At 36.5% G+C, this 25,439-nt stretch overlaps 2 gene segments (V, D, J or C); both read left to right on the top strand.

Annotated features, from left to right (window-relative positions):
• The first annotated feature begins 158 nt into the window (after positions 1–158).
• LOC131424027 (T cell receptor alpha variable 9-2-like) lies at positions 159–9,766 on the top strand. The segment is given in 3 exon segments: positions 159–255; positions 9,188–9,307; positions 9,424–9,766. Coding segments are annotated over 3 exon segments (552 nt in total).
• Positions 9,767–24,286: 14,520 nt separating this feature from the next.
• On the top strand, positions 24,287–25,073 carry LOC124090465 (T cell receptor alpha variable 13-1-like). The segment is given in 2 exon segments: positions 24,287–24,400; positions 24,565–25,073. Coding segments are annotated over 2 exon segments (348 nt in total).
• The last annotated feature ends 366 nt before the right edge of the window (positions 25,074–25,439 follow it).

A 25,439-nucleotide genomic window follows, 5' to 3' on the forward strand; every position in this document is an offset into this window, starting at 1 on the left:
AGGCAAGCCCTCTGCCATTGAGCTACATCCCTAGCGCTCAAACCTTATTTTTTATTATAAATAGTTAATGATGTAGAATGTGATGTTTTGATATACATATACATAGAGAAATTGAATGGCCAGATGAAAAGGCACATAGGGTGGTGGTGGGAGGTGGGATGAAGCTTCATGCCCTCTCTGGGAACCCCAGAATTTGGGAATCTTCACATGTTCAGAAATCTAATGCTGCACTTACTGGACTCTTGATGGGAATCGGTTAGTAATGCTTTCTCTTGAAATCCTCAGACTGTACAGAGGAGTTTACAATTGTTTTTCAGATTTCTCCTTTCAAACAACTCAAGTATCAATTTCAAGCAGGGGCTTTTTACTCTTCAGAAAATTTCATTTGTTATTTTTTCTGATTATAAATATTAGATACCAAATGCAGAAAACATGTAAAATACAAAAGTATAAAGTGGTTATTCACTACCCAATCTGTTGCTAATTGGTGAATGGATACAAAGAAGTAGATATGTAGCATCAACAAAAACAACAAAAATGTCTAGAGATTGCATATATAATATAAGGACTATGGTTAATAAAAGTATAGTGTCAAAATTGTAAACAGGCAATTTTAAGCTATTGTTTTTATCAAAAGTCCAAAAAAGTAATTTACATAAGATGATAGATATGTTAATTTGTTTCAATATATAATTAGTTTACTGTCTATGTGTATCTTCTAACATCCTGTTATAAACCTCAAATATACACAACAAAATTTCTTCAAAAATAACACTGATTTCCATTTTTCCTTCTTAATGAAACTCCATTGTGTTAAGCTAAATTTATTCTAAGGTACTTAGTTTTGATTACTACCTTATCTTTCTGGTGTATTGAGGAAATTGTCATATGTCTTAATCCTTCACTTAACTCTCATTGGTGGATTACAGAAGGAATTTGGACTGTAAGGTAATTTAAAGATAGCTTATGCAAATCTCTCTGCCAAATCTTTATGGTTCAACAGAATCAACATTACTATCACCATTTTCTTCTTAAAAACATATCTTTTAATGTTGTAGATAAATTAATGAAAATGAAGAAGTTGTGCAAACAATCACTCACCTGATTTTCCCTCCTCTGGCCCAGGGGTATCTTATTTGAAGAACTCTCATATTCTTCCTAAGGTGTCTGTGAATGGTGGTTGGTGTGGTGAGAATTATTCCTCTTGTCTGAATTATTATGTTAGTTATCAGCTAATTGGCTGATTATTAGAGTAAATTATGTTTAAAACATCTGAACAGGAATAGTCAATATTGCTCAATATTCAACTGGCTTTTCTTATTCTCCTCAATGTACCACTAGCTTCTGTCCTGGAGAAGCAAGGATTGGTCCTTGCTTGGTCCATTTCCCCCAAGTGTGGTATTGCAGTGACAGAGAAGAATGGCTTATATTTTATAGGCTAGTTTCATGGTTATAAGGGATAGGTGTAATTATCATAGGCTCCAGTGCTATTTCTTAGTATGGAGACCATTTTTTTTCAAAAAGGAAGAAAACTCTCCAGCCAAAGTATGCAGGGTCATAACCCAGTTATCTCCATCCAGACACATTTAAGCCTTTGGCCCTCACTCCAAATTTTGGTACTCACAAAAAGGTATAGGTTTTTCGTTTTGCCTCAGTAACAAACCTGACTGCATAAAACAATGAAAATTATTTTTTCTCCCATAGTCTGGAGTCCTGAAGTTGAAATCAGTTTCTCTGGGCTGGAATCAAGGTATCAGCAGGGCTGCACCCACCTAGAGACTATAGAGAGAATCTGCCCCTGGCCACTCCCAACTCTGATGGCTGCCAGCATTTCTGAGCAACTGGCTGCCTCCTCAAGTCTTTGCCTCCATAGTCTCCCTGGCATCTCTCTCCTGTTGTCCTTCTTTCAAGTGCACATGAGATGTGCACTTGAAAGTTTAAGGTTCATGTAATGCAAGATACTCTTCCCATGTCAGGATCTTTAACTTAACGATCCTGACATGGGAAGAGTAAAGGATCCAGGGGGAAGGACCTGAGTTTTTTTGGTTGCTGTTATTTCACACTGCTCCTCCCCACCACAGTTGGTATGACTGGGGCTTTTCTTCTTTGTTGAGAAAATAATAAATGTATTAGGCAGAGTCTAATCAGAAGAGCAGACACCACATGCATTGTTTTTTAAATTTTCTTAGCTTTTTAAATTTTATATAAAAATTAATACTTTTGGTTGTACAGATCTATCTTTGATTTTTGAATTCTAGTACATTATACAGGTTTATGTAATGATTACATAATCATGATACAGAACATTTCATCACATCAAAAACTCTCCTGTGCTCATATTGGAATTGCACCTGGCCATTTCTAAGTCCTTTTAAACTTTAGTCTTTTTTTCCCTATATTTATCTCTTTGGAAATATCATGTGAAGGAAAACACACAACATATAAGCATTTGAGAAGTCATAACTTGCCTAGAGAAATCACATGCCATTGGGCACATGTGACCTCCATCTGCTCCCACCTTCAAGTGGACTGAATGTTTTAAAATTTGATGTCATTATTGTTAAAACATCCATCATTTTAAATGTTTAGATTTCCTTGAAGATTTGATTTCTAGTTCAGGATTTGATTTCTGTACAACATTTTGGCAATGGAGAGGTTCTTTTGAAGGTAATACCAAATCCTATAATCAGGTTGTCATGCTGCAAATGTAAACTTAACTGTACCAACTCTATCTTAAGTTTTTCTCAGTGGATATTTTTCTACCAATTAAAATCAAATTTTGCTTATCAAAATTCATTTTACCTATCCTAACTGAGGATATTTTGTCAATGAGGAAAATTGATATTACATAGCTATTTGTATCATTATAATATTATAATATCCATGATATTATATGGATATTTGTGACATTGAATGACACATCCAACAATTCTTTATGCTTGTTGCATGAGTGATGGATTTGAAGAGCTGAATAATAGCATTAGTATGGTTATTGCCTCAAGTTAAGCCTACTCCTAAGCTCGTTTATTACACTAATAGAAGAAAAAAGTAGGATAAATTAGAAATATTTTATCAATTTTATAAATATTTTAACTTATACTCTATTGTTAGTGAGAAAGTTCTGCTAAAATGATAAAAACAAAAGACTGTGAAAGAGAATATGACCTCCAATAGTCAGAGTCACTCTGGTGTATTTTATGCAAGGACACGTTTGCTTTATTGATCCTTGGTCAGTGCTCATCTTCTGTGGACAATGAGCTCCTGGAGACTCTCAAGAGAAACAGTTAAGATAGTTAATGTGAATAACAAAGATCCTGTAATTTTACTATGGATGTCCTAATAGTTGGTAAAATGCAACCAAAGATGAATTCCTTGTACTTTTTTTTAAAGAGAGAGAGAGAATTTTAATATTTATTTTTTAGTTTTCGGCAGACACAACATCTTTGTTTTTTTTTTTCTTTCTTTAATTTTTATTGTTGGTTGTTCAAAACTTTACATAGTTCTTGAAAAATCATATTTCACACTTTGATTCAAGTGGGTTATGAACTCCCATTTTTACCCCGGATACAGATTGCAGCATCACATTGGTTACACATCCACTGTTTTACATATTGCTATACTAGTGTCTGTTGTATTCTGCTGCCTTTCCTATCCTCTACTACCCCCCATCCCATCCCCTCCCATCTTCTCTCTTTACCCCATCTACTGTAATTCATTTCTCCCCCTGACACAACATCTTTGATTGTATGTGGTGCTGAGGATCGAACCTGGGCTGCACAGATGCCAGGCGAGCGTGCTACCACTTGAGCCACATCCCAGCCCGAATTCCTTGTACTTTATCTGCTGAACTGGTAGTCAATAGACTCCAATAAAATCAGTTCTATAACATTCAGAGGCAGTATTTCTCTGGTATTGCTTTACGAATACCAGGTCTTCTGGTTTAGGTCATTTAAAGGCTGATTAATATGAAAGGAAGGTAAGACAACCAGTTTGGCATGTTGATGAAAGAATGGAGTACCATGAGTTCATTTATGTAGCTCATTTTGTACAAGAATGGGATATGTATAATTTGGGAATTACATGTACCTGCTGGTGACCAGTTCACAGTCAGAATGACATGCAACTTTGTGAGGAAGAACAATGCAGACCTATGAAAACTAAAGGAAAAATGCATCACCAATGCTGGGTGGGTTAAAAAGAGTCTGCTACAACAATTATTTTTAGTTTTAATGTCTCATTTTTGGGTTCCATATTTTCAGAAGATAGGGAGGTGATAAGAAAAGAGAAATTTCTCAGTAAGGGAAATACCTTACACATCTGTTTCAGAAAAATATGCTCCTTCTATGTGGATAACTGAAGTGAAACAAGAAGGAAAAACAAAGTCACATTGATTTTTAGTCATTGTGAGTGGCTGTTTGATAGGAGAGTGCTTCAATCCATGTCATCAATAAAAATAAGTGCTATTATGATATATGTCACGCAGTGACAGTTGTTGAGACAGTTGTTGAGAAAATAATAAATGTATTCGGCAGAGCCTAATCAGAAGAGCAGACACCACATCCATTGTTTTTTTTTTATATGCAATTTATAAAATCCTTTGGAAGATATTTAAATGGACAGTATTCCTGTTGAGACCGCATCTTTACACTTTTTATGGGCTTTTGTTGATCACAGGAAAGGCACTCCCTGCTATGCTAGAAAAGTTTTCCTGTAAGGCTTCATTTATTTTTGCAGCCAATATGTCCCTGCTGTGATGGGTTGTCTCTGGGGACCTTAGCAAGTGTTCACTGGAGATCATTTGACTCCTCCAGGAGACTTTTCTGGCTTTGGTCCTCATTGACCAAACTTGTAGTATCTGTCACTTGTAGTATTTCTTTGCACAATTGGGAATCAAGTTTTTGCATCCAAAAAGGACTTGTGGAGTTTTCAGTGGAACTTTTGTCAGAAAGTTGTGTTTAATTTAGCATGATCATCTGCTCAAGCATCAACCCTTCCCCAGTTTCTACAGTGTCTCTTTTAGTGTGGGCTTTTGTCTTCATGACAAAGAATCAAGTATATCAAGTATTTGGTGTCTATTTTCAGTAGGGACATATGAGATACATAAGGTTAAGAAAAGGTTAAAGAGATTAAGAATCTTCATTGTCCCTGTAGCATTTGGATGTTTTGAATTTCATTGAAACATATTAACATCATTATATATGTATATAGTTTTTTTTGTAATTTGACCTTTTAAAGAAGAAGACACAAGTTCATCAACATTAACTAATTTTACCTTTCCACATGGATGGAATTTCACACTGTAGTCTGGAGTAGTAGTTAAATGTCCTGACTATATTACATTTTTCAATTTTTAACATAAGACTTACTAAAAAAACAAATTACATTTAAAAATTTGCATGACAGTATCAGGTATCCATTCTGGTTATGGATAATTCTTGAATGACAAAAAGGAAATTACAAAATTTTCTTGAGTGAGAAGTCTATTTAGTTGAATCCTATGAGAAGAAATCAATAGTATCTCATAATTAGTAACCCTTCTCGTAGAAAAATGTTGGGTGTTTTTAGGGAACAAAACAATTGTATTGTATGTGATAGCATCAGATGTAATGGAGAGTTTAGTGTGAGGTTTGAAGATGCTTCAACCCATCCAGAGGATAAGCTTTGACTAATTGAGCAAGAAATGGGTGACGACAGGCAAAGGGTCTGTGTTCTTTGCCATGTTGTTGAGTGATGTCTCTATGGCATGTCCTTATCTTTAGTGTTCACAGGAAATGAAAGGTTTTTCACAATTTTTGATGCCATGATCAGCTCTTGTAGGGTGGTTTCTGGGGTCATCCAGGACACCTTTCCTGCAGAACTGGGCATATTTCTGTGGCCCATCAAGGTTCCCAGTTGAAACAAAAGGTTTAAAACCTTTAATTCAAAGGTTTAATAACTTAGTGACTAAACTTCGGTGTCTAATCTGGACTTTATGAACATCTTAGCTGGGAAAATGAAATTGAGAAGAGATGGCGACCTTTACAATTGGACTCAATGTCCAAAGTTTTCATTCTAAATATTTTGGTGAAGAGAGTTTATTTTTTTTTCTTCTCTTTAGGCCAAGATAGGCAATTGAACATGCACTGGAAGTGAGGGGGGATATTATTATATCCACAGGCAGATGAAAAGAACTGCAGTGACTAGTACACAGCTCAGATCTCTTGATAATGAGATGGATTTCTACCTTAGAATAAACAACATATTGAAAGTTTACTCTTTCTCACCTTCACATCCATAAAAAGACCAGTAACTAGTGGTTTTTCTAGGGATATGTGGGGAATCTATACCACAAAGATGGAAACCCATTTATTGGTAGATAAAGGATAATTTTCTCCTAAAATAGTCACCATCTTTTAAAATATTTAATTCCACTTTCATTATAATATATTCCTGCCTGCTTTTTCAGTTCCATTGTTTTATTCAGTATCAATCTCAGAAAGAATTTTTTTTTTTTTTTTTGGTACTTGGGATTGAACTCTGGGGCATTCAACCACTGAGCCACATCCCCAGCCCTATTTTGTGTTTTATTTAGAGATAGTGTCTCACTGAGTTGCTTAGCACTTCAAAGTTGCTGAGGCTGGCTTTGAACTTGCCATCCTTCTGCCTCAGCCTCCTGAGTCTCTAGGATTACAGGCATGTACCACTACGCCAGGCTTAGATTTTTTTATAGTAAATTTTGTTACCTTTTTGGGTAAATCACTTCTCAGTAGTAATTTTTTGAAGAAGTTTTTGATGATTCTTGCACAATTATTTTTCAATATAAATGTTAAAAAAAATTCTGCCCCAATTTTTTCTTTTCAAATGACTCTCCATTAAAACAAAATATACAAAACTAAAAAAAAGAATGTTTGAGAACTGAAAAGTTGGATTTATATTCATTGAATATATTTGCACATGAAATAGCAACTTATTTATTATCTTTTAATTCAGGAAAGAGCTAATTTTCTCAACTTGTAAAGTGTCATTCATGTTTTTCAATTTTATTTTGAAATTTCTTATATTTATCTTCAATTGAATTTCTTTCTTCAACTATGTGTATGCATTTTCAATTGAATTTTTTTCATCTGTCCATTTTTTACCAGTATTCCATATACACAAAAGGCTATTTGAAAATATATCTGTGGTCATATAGCTAAGAGTTTTCTTTCTTTCATGGTTTGGTTAATTTGCAATATACATATAGTACCTAGGCAAGGAGATCTTTTTTTTGGAGCTAGCCTAACCTTAATACAACACTTAAAAAATAGCATAATAAAAAGTTTTAATTCTTGAACAGAGATGCAAATCTTTAAGAACGTCAAAAACAAGAGGCAGAATGTTTACAGAATAATGCAGTTTGACTTTTAAAAACTGTATTCACTCATGTATCCATTTATTTAAAATGATCATTGAATACCCAGTGTGTGAGAGATTTTGACCTGAGAACTCATTTTAGTTAATGGCCTTTTTATAACCTCTAGCACAAAAAAAACAAAAACAAAACAAAACAAAACAAAACAAAAACTCAGTTTGTATAGTCTAAGTGTACCTGCCTTATACCAACCTTAAACATAAAATAATCAATAACTACTGGCTCTTAGAGGGGTGTTGTGAAGGGCAGAGCATGAAATCTCTCTTTTTTATGCACTTGTTTTTCTCATGACCATTACTCCAAAAGCATTTGATGTCAAAACGTTGGTCATTTTGCACATGCCAGACCTTCTGTGCGCCATCAGTTTACCACAATACCAAGTCTTTATTCTCCCCAATTTCCTCCTTCCACCTCTAACCCCACTTTCTCATGCCCTATATTTGGGTTGGTGAAGGCTGAATGGATGGTTTCTGAGTGATCCTGTATTGTAACTTTCTTAAATTTCATTTGGAAAGCAGAGGTGTGAGTTGAAATATTAAAGAGAAGCATCTTCTACAATTTTTAAAAAACATTTTAAATTATGATAAAATCTGCTTAACATAAAGTTTACCACTCCATCATTTTTATGTGCACATTTCAGGGGTATTAAGTATAGTCACAGTTGTACAACCACCCATCTGTGCAACTGAAACTCTGTTCTCTACTGTTTTTTTTTTCCAACCCAGGATCATCCCAACTTATTTTGCATTCTTGTCATGTATCAGAATAGAATTTGCAACAAGTTTTACTGTGACAATCCCATACATGAATTTATTGAACTTTGATCCTGTCCCCTCTCCATTCTTTTGCTCTCCCTGGCACTGCACCATCATCTCTTCACAGTCCCTTTATCTTCTCTAATAGTCACTCTTCTACTCTCAGGTCTTTATTTTTCTCCTCATTTGAGAGAAAACATGTAATGCTTGTTTTTCTGAATCTGGCTTCCAAACAATATGTGGACCTGAAATTCTTACTTAAGTCTGTATCTGTGATGTTATTACAGATTGACTCTGGACTCAGAAGCTCCTTTATCTGAATCTGTGGAGAGAGAACTCCAGGAAACACCGGCCCAAGCTTCCCTCCATATAAAAAGACCTTGAGGCCAGACCTACACTGGATACTATAGTTGGAAGCAGTGGTAAAATTTCAAAGTCAGCCTCAGCAATTTAGCAAGATGCTATCTTAAAAATAAAAAATAAAGATAACCAGGGCCAGGTTCAGTGGCACACCTGAAAACCCAGTATCTCAGGAGGCTGAGCCAAGAGAATCATGAGTTCAAAGCCAGCCTCAGCAAAAGTGAGGTGCTAAACAACTCAGTGACACCCTGTCTCTAAATAAAATACAAAATAGGGCTGGGGATGTGTCTCAGTGGTGAAATACGCGCATTCAAATTGTAGTACCAAAAAAAAAAAATAAATAAAAAAAGCCTGTGTATACATCTCAGTGGCCAAACAACCCTAAATTCAAACCATATCAATATCTTCTAAACTACAGAGACACCCTGGGAAGCTCTACTAAAGCATTTTGATGTCAGATAGAGTCCTAAGAATAAGGAAGATCTTATAGGTTATGTTAGCTGTACTTTAGATTTACAGGAGCCACCTGAAGATTGATGTGCATTTAGATGATGAGGGATGAAGATATAGTTCAGATTTCTGGAAGGAGTCCAGGAAATCATTCTCTCCAGTTTAGGCTCTGCCCACCAGGGGGTGCAGCTTTCTAACACTAGCTCACTTCCTGTGTGAATTGCAACAATAGGCTCATCTTTTCACTATGACTTCAACATTCTTCATGTTAAGAATCAAGAACATTATTTAGTTGACTCTCTAAAGATGGATACTTCTTCAGGCATAGTAATGGTGATGCTCTTAATACTTGGTGAGTCAAATGCTTTTTAAAATGGACTGTTTCTTCTATGATGCCAGCAAAGTTTTTAACCATAAATTTTTCTAAGAGTTTTATTACCAAGATGATCCAGATCTTCTCTCTCCTAGGAAGAACCCACGGAGACTCAGTGACCCAGATGGAAGGCCAAGTGACCATATCAGAAGGGGCTTTGTTGACTATAAACTGCACTTACTCCGCCACAAGGTACCCTACTCTTTTCTGGTATGTTCAATACCCTGGAGAAGGTCCACAGCTCCTCCTGAAAGCTGTGAAGGCCAATGATAAGGTCATCAACAAAGGTTTTGAAGCCACATACAATAAAGAAGCCACGTCCTTCCACCTGGAGAAAGCTTCTATTCAAGCATCAGACTCGGCTGTGTATTACTGTGCTCTGGGTGACACAGTGGCAGAAACTGCAGGGGGAGCTGAGCACAAACTCTGAGCAGCAACTAGGGGCCTGGCTGCTGAGCATCAGCCTCTGGGGTTCACTCTGGCTTCAGCACAGTCTATGGTGTGTGCTGCTCTATTTCTCTTCTTGATGAAAAAATCATACAAATATCCCGAGCAGCAACAGAAGGAGTGGACAACCCCAACTCAGCTCTTCACTAGTGGAAGTAAAAACAAAAGCTGACAGCATTAGTTCCTCAAGCAGGAACAAAGTAACTTCAAGGTAAAACTACTCAAACAATGGAGTGGTGTCTTTGCTCATCCTTGCAGACAAAGCCCAGACCCCAAACATTGTTTCAGGACACCCTGGTAGACATTGTTGTGGCTTGTTATATTTTTATTGCAACAAATGTGCCAGAGGAAGTGACATGTGCATAAGGTCTCCCTAACAGAGTGTGGAAGTTAAGGTGATAGGAGAACTAGAGCCCCTAAACAAGAATTCCAAGATTGCTAATAGAAAAGGAAGGGAAGAGAAGACAGGAAGAGGAACAGACCTCTCACACAGCAACAATGCAGTGAGAGGAAAGGGAATTTCCTCATGCAGATAAGGGTGTCTTTTCTTGGTAGGCTGGTATTCAAAGGAAAGGGAGGGAGCAAATGCATAATTGAAGATAGACCCATGGTTAAATGGTGAATGGTCCTGGCAAGTTACATAGTTCAGTTTGCTTTCTGAGAAGGCAAACTGACCCTTGTGAATCATGTGAATCAGTTTGCAATGCTTGTGGAAGGTTAAACATACATACATTTTTATTCTGTATCTTCATGAAAACCTATTAGAAAGGCAGTGAATAGTCTCCAAAGGGCATAAATCTTCAGGGTATAGAAAAGGAGATGATGGCAGTGACGTTGACTGAATTTTAGAGGGTCAGAAATATAGGGAGAAACTTATGTCACAGGCCAAATGAATACGGAAGCTGTGTCTTATGAGAAAGGCTGCCAAAGAACATTGCTTGTGTGCTGTGCCTTCGTGGAAGGTTTAGGAGTCAGAAGCACCAATTATCCTTAAACCACTGGAGAAGGTGGTGCTGGTGCTGTAAGGGTTTGTGGTGTGTGTGTGTGTGTGTGTGTGTGTGTGTGTGTTGAGAGTGTATGTGTTGATTGGACAGAATATCTATTTTCCAAAAACCTTATGCATTACCACACTTTTTGACTTTTCTTGTCAGACTTTCATTTTTATGTGCACATAATTCATTTGATTATGAATCAGATGGAGTTTCATTTTAAGTCATTTATATTTTCTGCACTTTTTCCATTTGGATCTCTGCCCATTTTTAATGTTTTTGTCTCTGATCTTCACATCCACATTTTTTCAACCCATCATATATTTACATATCTTCACCCATTTTTAAAAAACTTGATTTTTTTAGTATTTTAGGTCACAGCAAAATTGAGAGCAAATTCCAGAGCTGTCTCACATATTTTCCCTGCCCCTGTCTTGCCCCAGCCTCCCCTAGAATGGTACACTTGATACAGGAGTGAACTACACTCCCACACCATGCCAATGCCCATAGTTAATTATGGGTCACCTTATATCATCTGGGTTTGGACAAATTCATAATGACATAAACCTCCCATTATAGAATCATGTAGAATACTCTCATTTCCACAGTTGTTAGGATAATTTGGGCTCCAGATATAATTTTTATGGGAATATTAAAGGTATGTGAGCCCTTTAATTTAAGAAAAAAGTGAGTGCACTAAAACATGAACATGTAAGTAGGATGTTAAAATGTTGAGATAGTTTGCATATGTGCTTTGGATTACAAACTGTATTTGTGATCTGTTCCATATTAATAGGATATTGAAAATTTACTCTTTGATTATTGTTCTAGGGCTACCATAACAAACAGCCACAGACTCTGTGTTTCAAGCAGGAGAGATTTCTTGCTCTCGGTTCTGGAGACTGGAAGACCAAGGTCAATGTGTCAGCAGGATTGTTCTCCTGAGGCCTCTCGCCTTGGTATGAGGTGATGCTTCTCACTGAGTCATCACGTGGCCTTCCACTGAAGATGCACATGTCTGTGCCCAAATATCCTCTTCTGCTAAGAACATCAGTCATTTTGAAATGGAGCCCAGCTTCATTTACCTTAATTACTTCTTTAATGACCCTGTCTTCAAATACCATCACATTCTGAGGGTCTTAGAGTCAGGGCTTCAACATACAAATTTTGGGTGGGTCACAATTTAGTTCATAGTAACTCTCCAAGCACCCGTGAAAGTCTTCCTGATCCAACCTTCTATGGATTTCTGGTGCACAAAATGATCAAACATAATTCTGGTGATGAGATGTCCCTGTCTTCTCCTAAGTGTGTTTCTAGAGGAATTAGGAAATACACTGATGAATAATTCTTTAAACAGTCCAAATTATAAAATAATAGAAGTAGAGAGATCAATGATAAAAAATCGAAAGCTGTTATTTGGATAACAGGCTTCTTTCTCCTCTGCTCTCTCAAGGTATGAAATTTTCTCATTTTTAATTTCTTTCTTTTCTGTAGCTGTCTTCAATTATTCTTGATATTTTGTTCCTGCCTTTTTTCCTTTCTTTCCCAGATTTGTTTTCTGTCTGAATGCTCTTTTTTTTTTCCTTTTTTTTTTTAACCTTAGTCTTTCTTTCACCCTGTGGTCACAGATTGAAACTCCAGGAGCTAATAACGTGGCTGAGTAACTTGCATTCTCTGCACTCCTCCTCCACCACCAGAATGGGCCTGCTCATGGGACATCTCTTTATTGGGTGTGGTGGGTTTAGTGGATGTTGACAGGGGATGTGGCTCCAGTCCTTGCACAAAGAGGCACCAGGAAGAATTGCATTCTATATGTTCTGCTTTCTTTGTTGTTTGACTTTATGCTTTTCTCAAGCAGTACATAGCAGGATTTTCAGTTTTGATTTAATCAGATAATCTCTTTTTATGTATATTTTTATTATTGAAGAGTCTGGATTGAGTTGCTTGGTATACTCTTGGTTTTTCCTTTCGTTTTTAAAAGTCTGTTTTCTGTTCCATTGATGAATTTTTCATTAATCAATTTTTAATTTTTTAACATTTAAGAAAATGTAGAGACTATATCTGTTCTTATGTCTCATGAAAATCACTCTCAAATTATATATAATGTATGTCATCATAAAAACACTATATTTTTTCCTTGCCCTATATTATTATTATTTTTCTTTCTACAGTGATATTCTACTGCATTTACTCCTTGTATATCCTATTTCTTCCATAGCTCATTTACCTTCTTTAGAATCATCTCAGTGGCTGGTTGGTGGAAACTGCAACACATTCTGTAGGCTCTATATGTAGGACAGTAATTTTAGAGTTTATCATATGTGCTGAGAAGCTACAGTTCCAATGCACAAATAAGAAAAGCAATAAAAACAAAAGCCATCCACATAATAATCAGCACATGGATTCATTTCTTCCTCCTATAAGCCATGGACTTCCCACTTCCCTGATACTTTTTACTTGCTGGTCACATAGACCTTCCTTTTAATTCCTCCTTCTCTGTATATAGAAAAAATGGCCACATGCATATAAAGAGGAATGCCTTGCATGGTTTACTGTCATATTATATTTCATAGTAAGTAACCAACAACACCTTGAGTGTTCATCAACAGAGGAAGGGCTGTACAGACTAGACAAGCCATGATGTGGTACAAGACAGCAGCAGAACTAATGTGATAAGACCTACAGGATTTATTATTGAGTTCATAAAGCAAGTACAGAAAGCTATGCAAAGGATGTACCATTTTATACCAAGTAAAAAGCTATTAATGAAATACTACATGTTGTCTGTTGATTCACATATTTGGTATAAGATAATAGATCTACAGTGAAACACCTGGGAGCTTCACCTGCAGATTGAAAGATTAAGGAAGAGTTGGGGTGATGAGTGATGAAAGGGCAGCATTTTAGGAGAAGCTAGAGAGGACTTTGATTGACATATAGTGTTTTATGATTTAAATGATTCCTATATTTATAAATTTTTCATTATGTTAAATCCAATAAGAGTAATCAAAACTATGATAAAGATTTATCCATATTCTCATTTATCCTTCTGATAACAAGGCAGAGGAGAGAGAAGAAAATGTCCAATTTCTTCAAAAGGTTTTTTTCTGATGGTCCCATGCACAAGTCCTCTCCTGCCTCTGGGGTCATGGTTTCAATGTACACTCCTCTGGGTGTATTACATTTTGATTATATTGATTATATTACAGATATGTGTATTTTCTCTTTTCCAATAGACTATAAACTAGTGTCTTCTCTCCTTTTAAATATTCTTTTTATTTACTCCAAGTAAATCGCGAATGACTGTTTATGGATTTATTTTCAGCTAAATTCAAGAAATCTAATAAGTAGTGCAGGATAACTGCTAACTTATTTTAAAATGTTTTTTTTTTTTTTTAATTTTTATTGGCTGGGGTTTGAACCCAGACACTTGTGCCATTCGTTCCACTACTGAGCTACTTCCTCACCTGTGAATGTGGCTAATTTTTATTCCTACAGACTCTAGACATTTTGTTTTCTGACCATCTGCATTTCCTGCTCCAAGAAACTTGTAGCGACTGCTGAGGACTTGGTTAGTCTTAAGTGAATATTTTGATGCAATCAGTCCACCGGGGGGCACTCCAGGCTGCAGAAGGAAGGATTTCAGAGGATTCCCAGAGGGTGAATAGTTAGAGACCAGAGGGTGTGAGCCAGTCACATCACAGACAAAAAGGGGGCAGTCTATTCATCTCAGGGCTTCAGCCCTGCTGTTCTACATACAATCTCAGAAGGCTGAAGATCATATCTATACTTATTTGATCCCTTATTTGTAAACTCATTGGGAGTATCATTTTCTCAGCACAGGCCAGGGAATTAAAATTTTACTTGTCATATGAGGATGGAGAAAATATCTTCAGTACCTGGTTTCAATTTTTTGCTTTATTACAGAAATTCTTAAAATATACTGATATAAATTATTGTAATACTCTTGATAGCCAGTCCTGATAGGCGAGCACTCTACTGCTGAGCCACAACTCCAGCCCTAGCCCATCTTTTTTATATTATCTCTCTGAGACTAGAAGGAACAAGAATAAATGGGTAAGAAGAAAAGATGAAAATGAAGAACAAAGGTAGAAGGAGAAAAGGAGAGGCGAATATTGACTTGGGCAACAATGTGTGCCCTGCAGAGTGTCAGGGAAAGTGTTGGGGAACAGAAAGGATGAGGTAGAGAATAAAACATGGTGGACATCATATGAATGTCCTCTCTTCTTTTAAATCGATGAAACTTTTGTTGGAAATGTTTTCAATGTAGACAGAGATCTTCATTTCATGAAAAGGTTCTTATTTCTTAATGCATGCTATCAAATAGTTTCCTTGATCAGAATTCTCATATTATTGATTTCTCAAATTCCCTGTTAATCACACTATATATGAGAAAAGGGCTTATTCTTCCAGTGATTCTTTAAGGCCCACCTAATCCAGTTATGTAATTAACACATAGGTTGTTCCCTAAAGTGTCATCATCCTTCCTTACATATATTCCCACAAACTTCTCTTACTTCATCTGTTATAAGGAAAAAAATCACTTTTATCTTCATCCACGGGAAACAAGGCCCCCAACACCTACACTGTCCTCACATAATTCTGCAGCCACAATTGCTGTTTCCCTGGGCCACTGGGGGTGGAGCTCCCTGTTAGGGGCAGGACAGAGCTCAGATGTGACTGGTGCTCAGGGAGTCAGGTGGAAACTGTTGCCTGGGAGAACAAGCTTGTCTGGCCCAAGAACTGACACCTGCAGAGCAGGGAGAAGAGCCCAGCAGCCAGGCCAGCAGCCATGCAGAGGGGACTGGGGGCTCTGCTGGGGCTTCTGTGGGTGCAGCTTTGCTGTGAGTGGGGTTCCTCCCAGATGGGGCTGGGGGTGTTGTAGGGCTGACAGTGTGAGGGAGGGCAGGGAGAGCTGGCACCAAGCCCCCTCCCTGTCCTCCATCCTCAGGGTGTTTCCTGGGATATTCTGCAGGTTTGTAAACTGGTCATGGATTCCCCAATGACACCAACTGAGTTTGCTTTTCTCTTTCCAAGCAGGGGTGAGAGGGCTGCAGGTGGAGCAGAGTCCTTCAGCCCTGAGGCTCCAGGAGGGAACCAGCCCTACTCTGAGGTGCAATTGTTCCACCATCATGAGAAGTGTGCAGTGGTTCCGACAGAATCCTGGGGGTGGCCTCATCAATCTGTTTTTCCTGGCTTCAGGGACAAAACAGGAGGGAAGGTTAAAGGCAACAGCGGATGCTAAGGAGCGCTACAGCACCCTGCACATCTCCACCTCCCAGCTGGAAGACTCAGGCACCTACCTCTGTGCAGTTGAGGCACAGTGCTCCTAGGGGACCTGCAGCTTGTCACCAAACTGCAGCTGCAGCCACAGCCTCTGCCTCTGGGAGGACTTGCAAGGCACTGTCTGCACAGCTATAGTGTCCCGATTCACGTTGTAGCACTGTCACATCTGCTAACAGGAGATTTCTCAGCACTGTCTTCCCACTTTGTTTGGACCCTTTTCCTTCTAGAAACCATTTGCTGGAAAAATTTCTAATAAGTAACCATTGTAGCAACTGATAAGAGTGTCAGGGCCCAAAGTACTGTTAAAACACATCCCCTGGCAGGGCTTATTAATGACATCTAAATTATTGTGATGAAAAATGCTTGAAAAAGTGTATGAGTGTCAAATATAGAATAGATGTCCCAGTTGATTGCAGGTTGTTCAATATCCAACACAAGGATAATATGTTATGTTATCTTGTACATATTTAATGTTTGTATTCAGATTTTTTTTCACACCTGGAAACTTTGAAAAATATAATGAAAAATTCCTTCTTGTTTTTGAATGTCAGGATTCTAGAGCAAAAGTGACTTGCTTGAACTCACATGGTTAAAATCTAGTGAGCTTAGGTGGGATTCCCACTTAGGAAATCTAATATTAGAGTTTGTGCTCTGAGCTAGCCAGTGCAAAAGACTCCCAAATGCAAAATCAGTCTATGTCTATATCTCTACAACACATTCACATACATCACTGATGGAAATATCCATTTAATTATTTCAAAATGGCACCCTTTAAAACTTTAATTTTGTTACATGGGAATCCAGTGCACTTCCTTGCATTTTTAATAAATATATTACCCATAATTTTCTAACATTACTTTGGGTTTGGGAAAGGGAGCAGAAATCTTCCAGTGTTATCCCAAAAGAAATCTTTGTTTTCTGTAGCCACCTACCAAGACTTCTCACAACCAACCCCAAAGTTTAAACCTGCATGTGGATTAATTGTGATGTAAATTGATTCTCAGCATTGCAAGTTCTTTGTGTTAATGTAAGAGATTATTTAAGAAGGAGGGAGACCATGAGATTTAGATGAGGACACTTGGGCAACTCCAGTGAAGCTGGGAGAAGGACTGACTTCCTAGGAATGTGACCTATATAGGTTCATGGGGCCTGAAAGTCAGATTGGATCTGGAGCAGCCTATGAGCTGAGCTATTGGTCCAGCCTATTCCAAGACCAGGTACATGGTAGGTGCACCTGATGTCTGTATGTGGCAATGAATGCTGTTAGTAAATTTTTACAAGATGAATGGCTATGCATGGATATTGGAATAAAGCATTTTGGAGTGATCAGAATCCTTTGAAAAGTTTATAAAGTTTGGTTTTGAAAATTGATGCCACATAGCAGAAGGATTATGTACAGACACAGAAATAGGAATGCCTATTGTTATATTTTCATGGTTAAGTAATCTTTTACTTGATGGTATATTAGATGGTCATTAACATGGCACATATGAATTCTACATAAAATCAAGGACTATATTATTACCAAGTATTGAATTAAAGCTGAAAACATTAGATTAAAACATATCGCACAGTAGCTAAACTGTGGAAGCAACCTATATACCCTTCAATAGATGAATGGATAAAGAAACTGTAGATATATGCACAATGGAATATTACTCAGCATTAAAAGAGAATAAAATTATGGCATTTGCAGGTAAATGAATGGAGTTGGAGAATATCATGCTAAGCGAAGTAAGCCAGTCCCCAAAACCCAAAGGCTGAATGTTCTCTCTAATAAGTGGATGCTGATCCATAACAGGGAGGGAGGAGGCATAGGAAAAGTGAAGGGACTTTGATTGGGCAAAGTAGAGGGAGGGGAGGAAGGGTGCATGGGGGCAGGAAAATGGTGGAATGAAATGGACATCATTATCCTAGGTACATGTATGACTGCACATATGGCGTGACACTACATTGTGTACAACCATAGAAATATAAAATTTTGCTGCAGTTGTGTACAATGAATCAAAATGCATTCTGGTGTCATATATACCTAATTAAAATAAATAAATTGATTAAAAAATACACAATTGTCGCTTTTATAGAAAAATGGCCATGTATTGAAAGCTTCATATGTTTCAATCACATAGGTCTATCATGGATGTACTAGGTAAAAATAAGACCTTCCTGTGAAGAGGTCATTCAGGAAACATGAAGAAAAAAGCAATTTATGGAGTGGTAATATTAAGAAATAACTTTTCAGTCTCTCTTTCTTCATGTGGTTGTACTATTATTTGTATAGTGTAATTTAATTTAATTTTTATATTTAATGGAATATTTATTTTTATTTTTATTTCAATTTTTTATTAGTGCATTATAATTATACATAAATGGTGGATTTATTGTTACATATTCATTCATGCTCACAATATAACAATATAATTTGGCCAATATTATTCCCTAATATTTTCACTTTGCCTCTCCTCCTCCCTCCCTCTGGTCCCTTTCTTCTACTAATGTTAATTCGATTTTCATATGACCCCCACCCCAACTTTTCTTTTACTTTTTATATGAAGCTTCCACATGTGAGAGAAAACATATGATCCTTGACTTTCTGAGTTTGGCTTATTTCACCTAACTTAACATTTTCAACTTCTATCAGTTTTCCTGCAAATGACATAATTTCATTCTCCTTTATGACTGAATGAAACTTCATTGTGTATACAAACCATTTTTAAAATTTATTCATCCACCAATGATCACCTAGGTGTTTCCATAGTTTGGCTATTGTGAATTGTGCTGCTATATACATGAGCATGCATGTATTGCTAAGGTGAGATGGCTTTAATTCTTTAGAATAAATGCCCAGGATTGGTAGAGCTGGGTCATATGTTGGTTTCATCCTTAATCTTTTGTGGAATCTCCATACTGGTTTCTAAGGTGGTTGTACTAATTTGTATTCCCACCGACAGTGTCCAAGTGTTCCTTTTTCTCTACATCCTCTCCAACATTTATTATTGTTTGTATTCTTGATGTTAGCCGTTCTAATTGGAGTGAGATGAATTCTTGGTGTAGGTTTTGACTTGCATTTTCCTGATTGTTAGGGATGTGGAACATTTTTTTTCTTGCATTTTGTTAATTTGTCCATTTACTAATAGGGTTATTTTTTAGTGTTAAGTTTTTTGAGTTCTTTATATATTTTGAATATTAAACCTTTGTCAGAAGAGTTACCAGCAAAGATATTTTTTCCCATTTTATAGGTTTTTTCTTCCATTCTTAATTGGTTCCTTTGCTGTACAAATGTTTTTTTAAAATTGGTGTCATCCCATTTATTAATTCTTGGTACTATTCTCTGAGCTTTAGGAATCCTGTTGTGAAAGTCATTGCCTGAACTTTTATGTTGAAGTGTAGATGCTTTGTATTCTTCTAGGAGTTATATATTTTCTGGTTTAATTCCTGGTTTGAGCCATTTTGAGGATTTTTTTTCCTCTTTGCAGGGAGATAGAGAGTGATCTAGTCTCACTCCTCTACATATAAAGATCCTCTTTTCCCAGCACCATTTGTTCAAAAGGCTACCTTTTCTGTATCTTGCAGCCTTTTCATTGGTCCATGTGTCTGTTTTTATGCCAGTACCATGCAGTTTTTGTTACTGTAACTTTTTATAGCTATGCAGTATAATTTGATGTCAGATATTGTGATGCTTCCAGTATTGCTCCCCCCAACTTCCACCCCCTGCTCTAGAAATGCTTTGGTGATTGTGGATCTCTTTCTGCCTATCCATGAACATGGGAGTTCTTTCCATCTTCTAGTGTCTTGTTCAACTTCTTTCTTTGAGTTCTATAGTTTTCTTTCTATTGTTTCTTTCCTTTCCAGTCTTTTCTACTTCCATTTTTATTCTCTTTCTCTCCTCCACTGTTCTCCCTTCTAGTATATGGAATCCTATTCTTTCTTAGTTCCTTAGTTCACTCTAGCTTCTGTATATAAAAGACATTGACTTTACCATTCTAGCTTATTTTACTTAGCATGATGTTCTCCAGTTTCATCCATTTATAGTCAAATAACATAATTTTACTCTTCTCTATGGTTGATTAAAACTTCATTATTTATATATACCACATTTTCTTTATTCATTCACCTGTTGCTGGGCACATGGCTGGTTCCATAACTTGGCTATTGTGAATTGTCCTACTTTAAACATTAATATTCATGCATCACTATACTATGCTGATTTTAGTTTGCTTGCTTTTTTAATAAATACTAAATAGTGGGATAGCTAGTTTGTATGGTGGAGTCATTCCTTGTCTTTTGATTGTTCTGATTTGTAGTTCCATCAATAATGTATGCATGTACATTTCCCTCCACATCCTCAGCAGCATCTATTATTTGTTTTCTTGATGACTGCCATTCTAACTGGAGTGAGATATATCTCAGTGTGGTTTTGATTGGACTTTGTTGATTGATAAATATGTTGAATATTTTTAAATGTATTTGTCAGCCATTTGTATTTTCACTTTTGAGAAATGTCTTTTTAATTCATTTGTTCATTTATTGATTGGGTTATTTATGTTTTTAAAAATATTCTCCCATTCTGCATGCTCTTTCTTCATGTTCTTACTTGTTTCTTTTGTTTTGCAGAGTTTTTAAATGTCATGCCATCATCCTGCTTATTGATTTCTGGTTTTATTTCTTGAACATTAGGGATTTTGTTAAGAAAGTTGGTGCCTGTACCAATAAGTGGGTTTGTTTGTTTGTTTGTTTTCTAACAACCATATATTTTCTGTTCTTATTCATGTGTCTTTAGCTTGCTTTGTGTTGACTTTTGTAAAGAATGATAAATAAGGTTCTAGTATCATTCTTATACATACGGATAACTAGTTTTCCCAGCACCATTTGTTTAAAAGACTATCTTAATCTAATTTCTGTTTTTGGCACCTTAGCCAAATATCAGATAACTGTATAGATGTGTATTTGTCTCTGTCATCTCTACTCTTCCATTGGTGTTCTGTTCTTTTCTCCCATTCAGAATGATTTTTGAACTTTTGTTTTTCATATACAACCTTAATAATCTTGAGGCAATTTCCTTCTAGCCCTCATTTCCTCAAATTTTTTTTAACATGAAGGGGTGCTGGATTTTGTTGAAGGATTTTCCTGCATCTATTGAGATGATCATGTGATTTTGTCCTTGATTCTATTTATGTCAAGAATTGCATTTATTACTTTGTATATGTTGAAGTGACATTGCATGACTAGAATGAAATCCACTACAGCATGGTGTGCCATTTTCTTAATACGTTTTTGAATGTGAATTTCTTAAGATTTCATTAAGGATTTATCACCTATGTTCATCAGGGTTATTGGTCTGTATTTTTTTTTTACTCTTGATATTCTTTTCTCTGTTTTTGATATCAAGCCAATACTGTCTTAACAGAATGAATTTGGGAGTGTTCCCTTCCTTTTCTATTTCATGGAATAATTTGAGGAAGATTAGCATTTTTTCCTCTTTAAGTGTCTGATGAATTTAAGCTGAAAATTGATTTGGTCCTGGGCTTTTCCTCATTGGAAGGCTTTTAATTGCTGATTTAATATCAATGTTTGATATTGATCTGACTTAGTTTTTCAATTTGGGTAGATTGTATGTGTCTGGAAATTTGTTAATATCTTCCAGTTGATTGTTGTACCTATTTTCAAAATAGTTCTTAATGATTCTCTAGATTTCAGAGATATCTGTTGTGATATTTCTTTGTCATTTCTAATTGTGTTAATTTGGGGCTTTCTCTCTTTTAGGACTGCTTTGCTAAGGATTAATCATTCTTGTTTTTTCAAAGAAGCAATTCTTTCTTTCATTAATCCTTTATATTTTTATTCTCAATTTTATTAATTTCTTGTTATTCTACTAGCAAATCAGTCCACCACTCACTGGCTGATATTGGAGTTAGACAAGTGACAGGCCATCCTCAACACCCAGGTAATCTTTTAACACCTTTCCTAAAAGTCATGGTGTATATCCATTATCTCAAGTGGCCATCCCTTGAAAGAAGGATACCAACATCATCAGCATCACTCAACATTGTCAGCAAAAATGCGATTGAAATTGAGACACCAAGGAAAACATTGTACTGCTGCAGTTGACAGTCCCTGAGGTGGTAGAAAATTTTCTTCTGGATGCCACAACTCAAATAAGGCAACACTGACCTGAAATATCTGTATCCAAGAATAGGGAACTTTTTCAAATAAAGGATATGAGAATACTATAATATGCGGAATGGGTGAGAGTATAGAAGAAACTTAGAATGGAGAAATGTTATACATATGAAAACATTATTTTATATATACACACATATGTATTTATATATTGAGCTGAAGTTTGTCATCACAATTGTTCTTAAGTGTTTAATGGCATAAAATGTGGACTTAGATTTACTCTGGATGACTCCAGGGGTGTCGTGAGGACAAATCAGAGGAAAGGGGCCTTGACTCTGGAAATAAGATCATCTTGGTTGGCCAGAAGCCATTGATCAAAGTTAGTTTTTGAGGTTCTGTTTCCTATTTGTATTATCTTCATATATTATATAGGCAATAGGTAGGCTTCCCTAGATATTTGTCTTACAGAAGTTTCAGGAAACCTTAAGAAATTAAAGTAGAAAAGAGTGGGTGGCTTTTGTTTTGTTTTTGAAAGTGGAAATAATCCTGGTAATGTACAGAGCTGAAGTACTTTATAGAAGTTTGGGGTAAAGAATTTTGTTCTGGAAATCCTAGTGGAAAATCGATTATCAAGGCAGTAGAAATCCATTCCAGGAGGAGTGGCTCATGAATTAAGAGGAAATTCCAGGTAACATGTAAGACAGTCATTGCATCCATGGATAATAGCCCATTTTGATAGCAGAAAATAAAATCACAACAAGAATAAACTTACATGTGATTACATATTTTGAATCTGAAGTCTGATTTTTTTGAGAATCTCTTTTCTTTTTCTCATTTGCAGAACAGAAGCTATCAGAAATAGGAAAAGGTTTCTTAAAGGTTGTCAAATTTCTCTTTGCAATTCAATCCAATCTGTCAAACTTTCTGAAGTTAGAGTATTAATGACTCAAGAATTTATCCCCATGATCATTACCATTAATATTTGATCTTTATTCTTCATCCTAGGCACCTGTTTTAGTGAGATTTTTATTGCTGTGACTAAAAGACCTGAGAAAAACAATTGTAGAGGAAGAAAAGTTTATTTCAGGGCTCATGCTTTCAGAGGCCTGAATCTATAGACAGCTGGCTTCATTCCTTAGGGCTTGAGGTGAGGCAGCACATCATGCTGGAAGAGTGTGACAGAGTCAAAACTCACAAGATCATCATGAAGCAGAGAGAGAATCCATTTGCCATATACAATATGTATAACCCCAATGACCCACCTCCCCAGACACATCCTAACTGGCCTTCACTTACCACTCAGTTATTCCCATTGGGGAATTAATTAGCTGATTGGTTAAGGCATTCACAACCCAATCATTTGTCCTTTAAGCCATCATGCATTGTCTCACATATGAGCTTTTTTTTGGGGGGGGCACATCATACAAAAAATAACACATCTTTACTGAGGGAAGATGCCACAGTGTGATTTGGTACTGCCCATTCTCTAGGAATGGTAAGTTATTGGAAGGACCAAACTTGGAGGAGCAGAGTCTGAGATGATGTGCATTTCAAATATTCATTTGTCCTCTCTGTCTTACTCTTATCTTGGCCTTATAAGTAACTTCAATGAAGAGTTTAATCTCTGTCGTGGACAAATAATGAAGTTATATTTGGCTGAAAGTGAAAGTATTAAATGTTCTTTTGTTTATGAGAGTAAATCATAGTGCTTTCTGGATTTCAAATATGTCAAGTCTGACCATAATTATATCAACACTAACAGCATCTACAGCTTTACAGTTTATTAACAATGGCTCAATAGTATTCATTAACACTAACATTTATCTCTAATATTTTCTGTAAATATAATTTTTGAACCAAGACCTACTTTGACCCATTTTTACTTTTATATGTCTTTCTTCATCCCTGATAGGTTAAAAGACCATTTAACCAGTTCAATATTTAGGGATATGACCACGAGGTGGCAGTCTACCCCAACTGGTGCATAGTAGGTGGAAGATTTATTGCAGTGGATTCTGAATGAATAGGTTTTTTCTTATAGGCTGGGCAGACAATAAAGAGAAGCCAATATAATTGTTACTGTGAAAAGGAACATCGAGATAACAGAAGGAGCTCTCCTGAGTAGATTTCAAGTCTGGATTGATTTAATTGTGAACAATGAAGATATCTAATCCTGCTTTATTCATGTTCTTGTGGCTGCAGCTGGATGGTGAGTTGAGGATTTGGGGGAAACAGTATATTAGCAGATGTTCTTTAGACATCTGGGAAGAAAACTGGCTTTATGGAAGCTTTCCCTAGTCACTGAAGAATAGGAAAACTCTAAAGAGTAATCACATACAAACATCTTTTTTTTTTCATTTTCTTTCTGCATAGAGTTTATCCAAGGAGAGAAAGTGGATCAGCATCCTTCTACCCTGAGTGTCCAGGATGGAGACAGTGCTGTTATCAACTGCACTTACTCAGACAGTACTTGGGACTATTTCTCTTGGTATAAACAAGAAACTGGAAAAGGTCTCCAGTGTATTATAGACATTCGTTCAAACAAGGAGATAAGTCAAATCCAAAGATTCATTGTTGTGTTGGATAAGAAAGCCAAACACTTCTTCCTGAACATCACAGCCACTCAGCTTGGAGACTCAGCTGTCTACTTCTGTGCAGCCAGTGCATGATGCTTCCCAGACACCTGCAGCCTGTACTCAAACCTGCCACTGGGCAGAGCTCTACCTGCTTCCTTTGTCACAGTCTTCCCATAGCATTTGCCTCAATGCAAATGAAAATAGCATATTAACATTAAATACATATAGTAAACAGGTTGGGTTCATTATGACCCAGTTACTTAATAATTTTGGTTAACAATTTTTTCCAACTTTTTTGTGTGTATTTAAGGGGTACAGCATGATGTTTTGATATAAATAAACATTGAGAATTGGACAGATGAGTGGGAATGCCTAGGGAAGGCATAGGAGAAGAAATCCCCAACTCCAATGATCAGCAATCTCCAAGTGATCAGCAATCCTAAAGCTGTGCTTAAACTGTTTTGCCTTGAAATCCAGACTTGGAAGATGAGTTTACACGGTCTGTTCAGACTCCTCTCATATAAATAACCCCTTGAGATCTTTATCATGATCCCTGTTATCTGTGGGCTCTTGACTATTTAGATATTGCATTAATTATTTTTCTGATTAGCAAACAATACATACCAAAGACAGAAAATATGTTTGTTACAAAAATGGGAAATTGATAGGGTT

This window comes from Marmota monax, unplaced genomic scaffold (genome assembly GCF_021218885.2).
Source record: "Marmota monax isolate L192 unplaced genomic scaffold, Marmota_monax_Labrador192_F-V1.1 WCK01_AAM20220418_F8-fsc00017, whole genome shotgun sequence".
NCBI lineage: Eukaryota > Metazoa > Chordata > Mammalia > Rodentia > Sciuridae > Marmota > Marmota monax.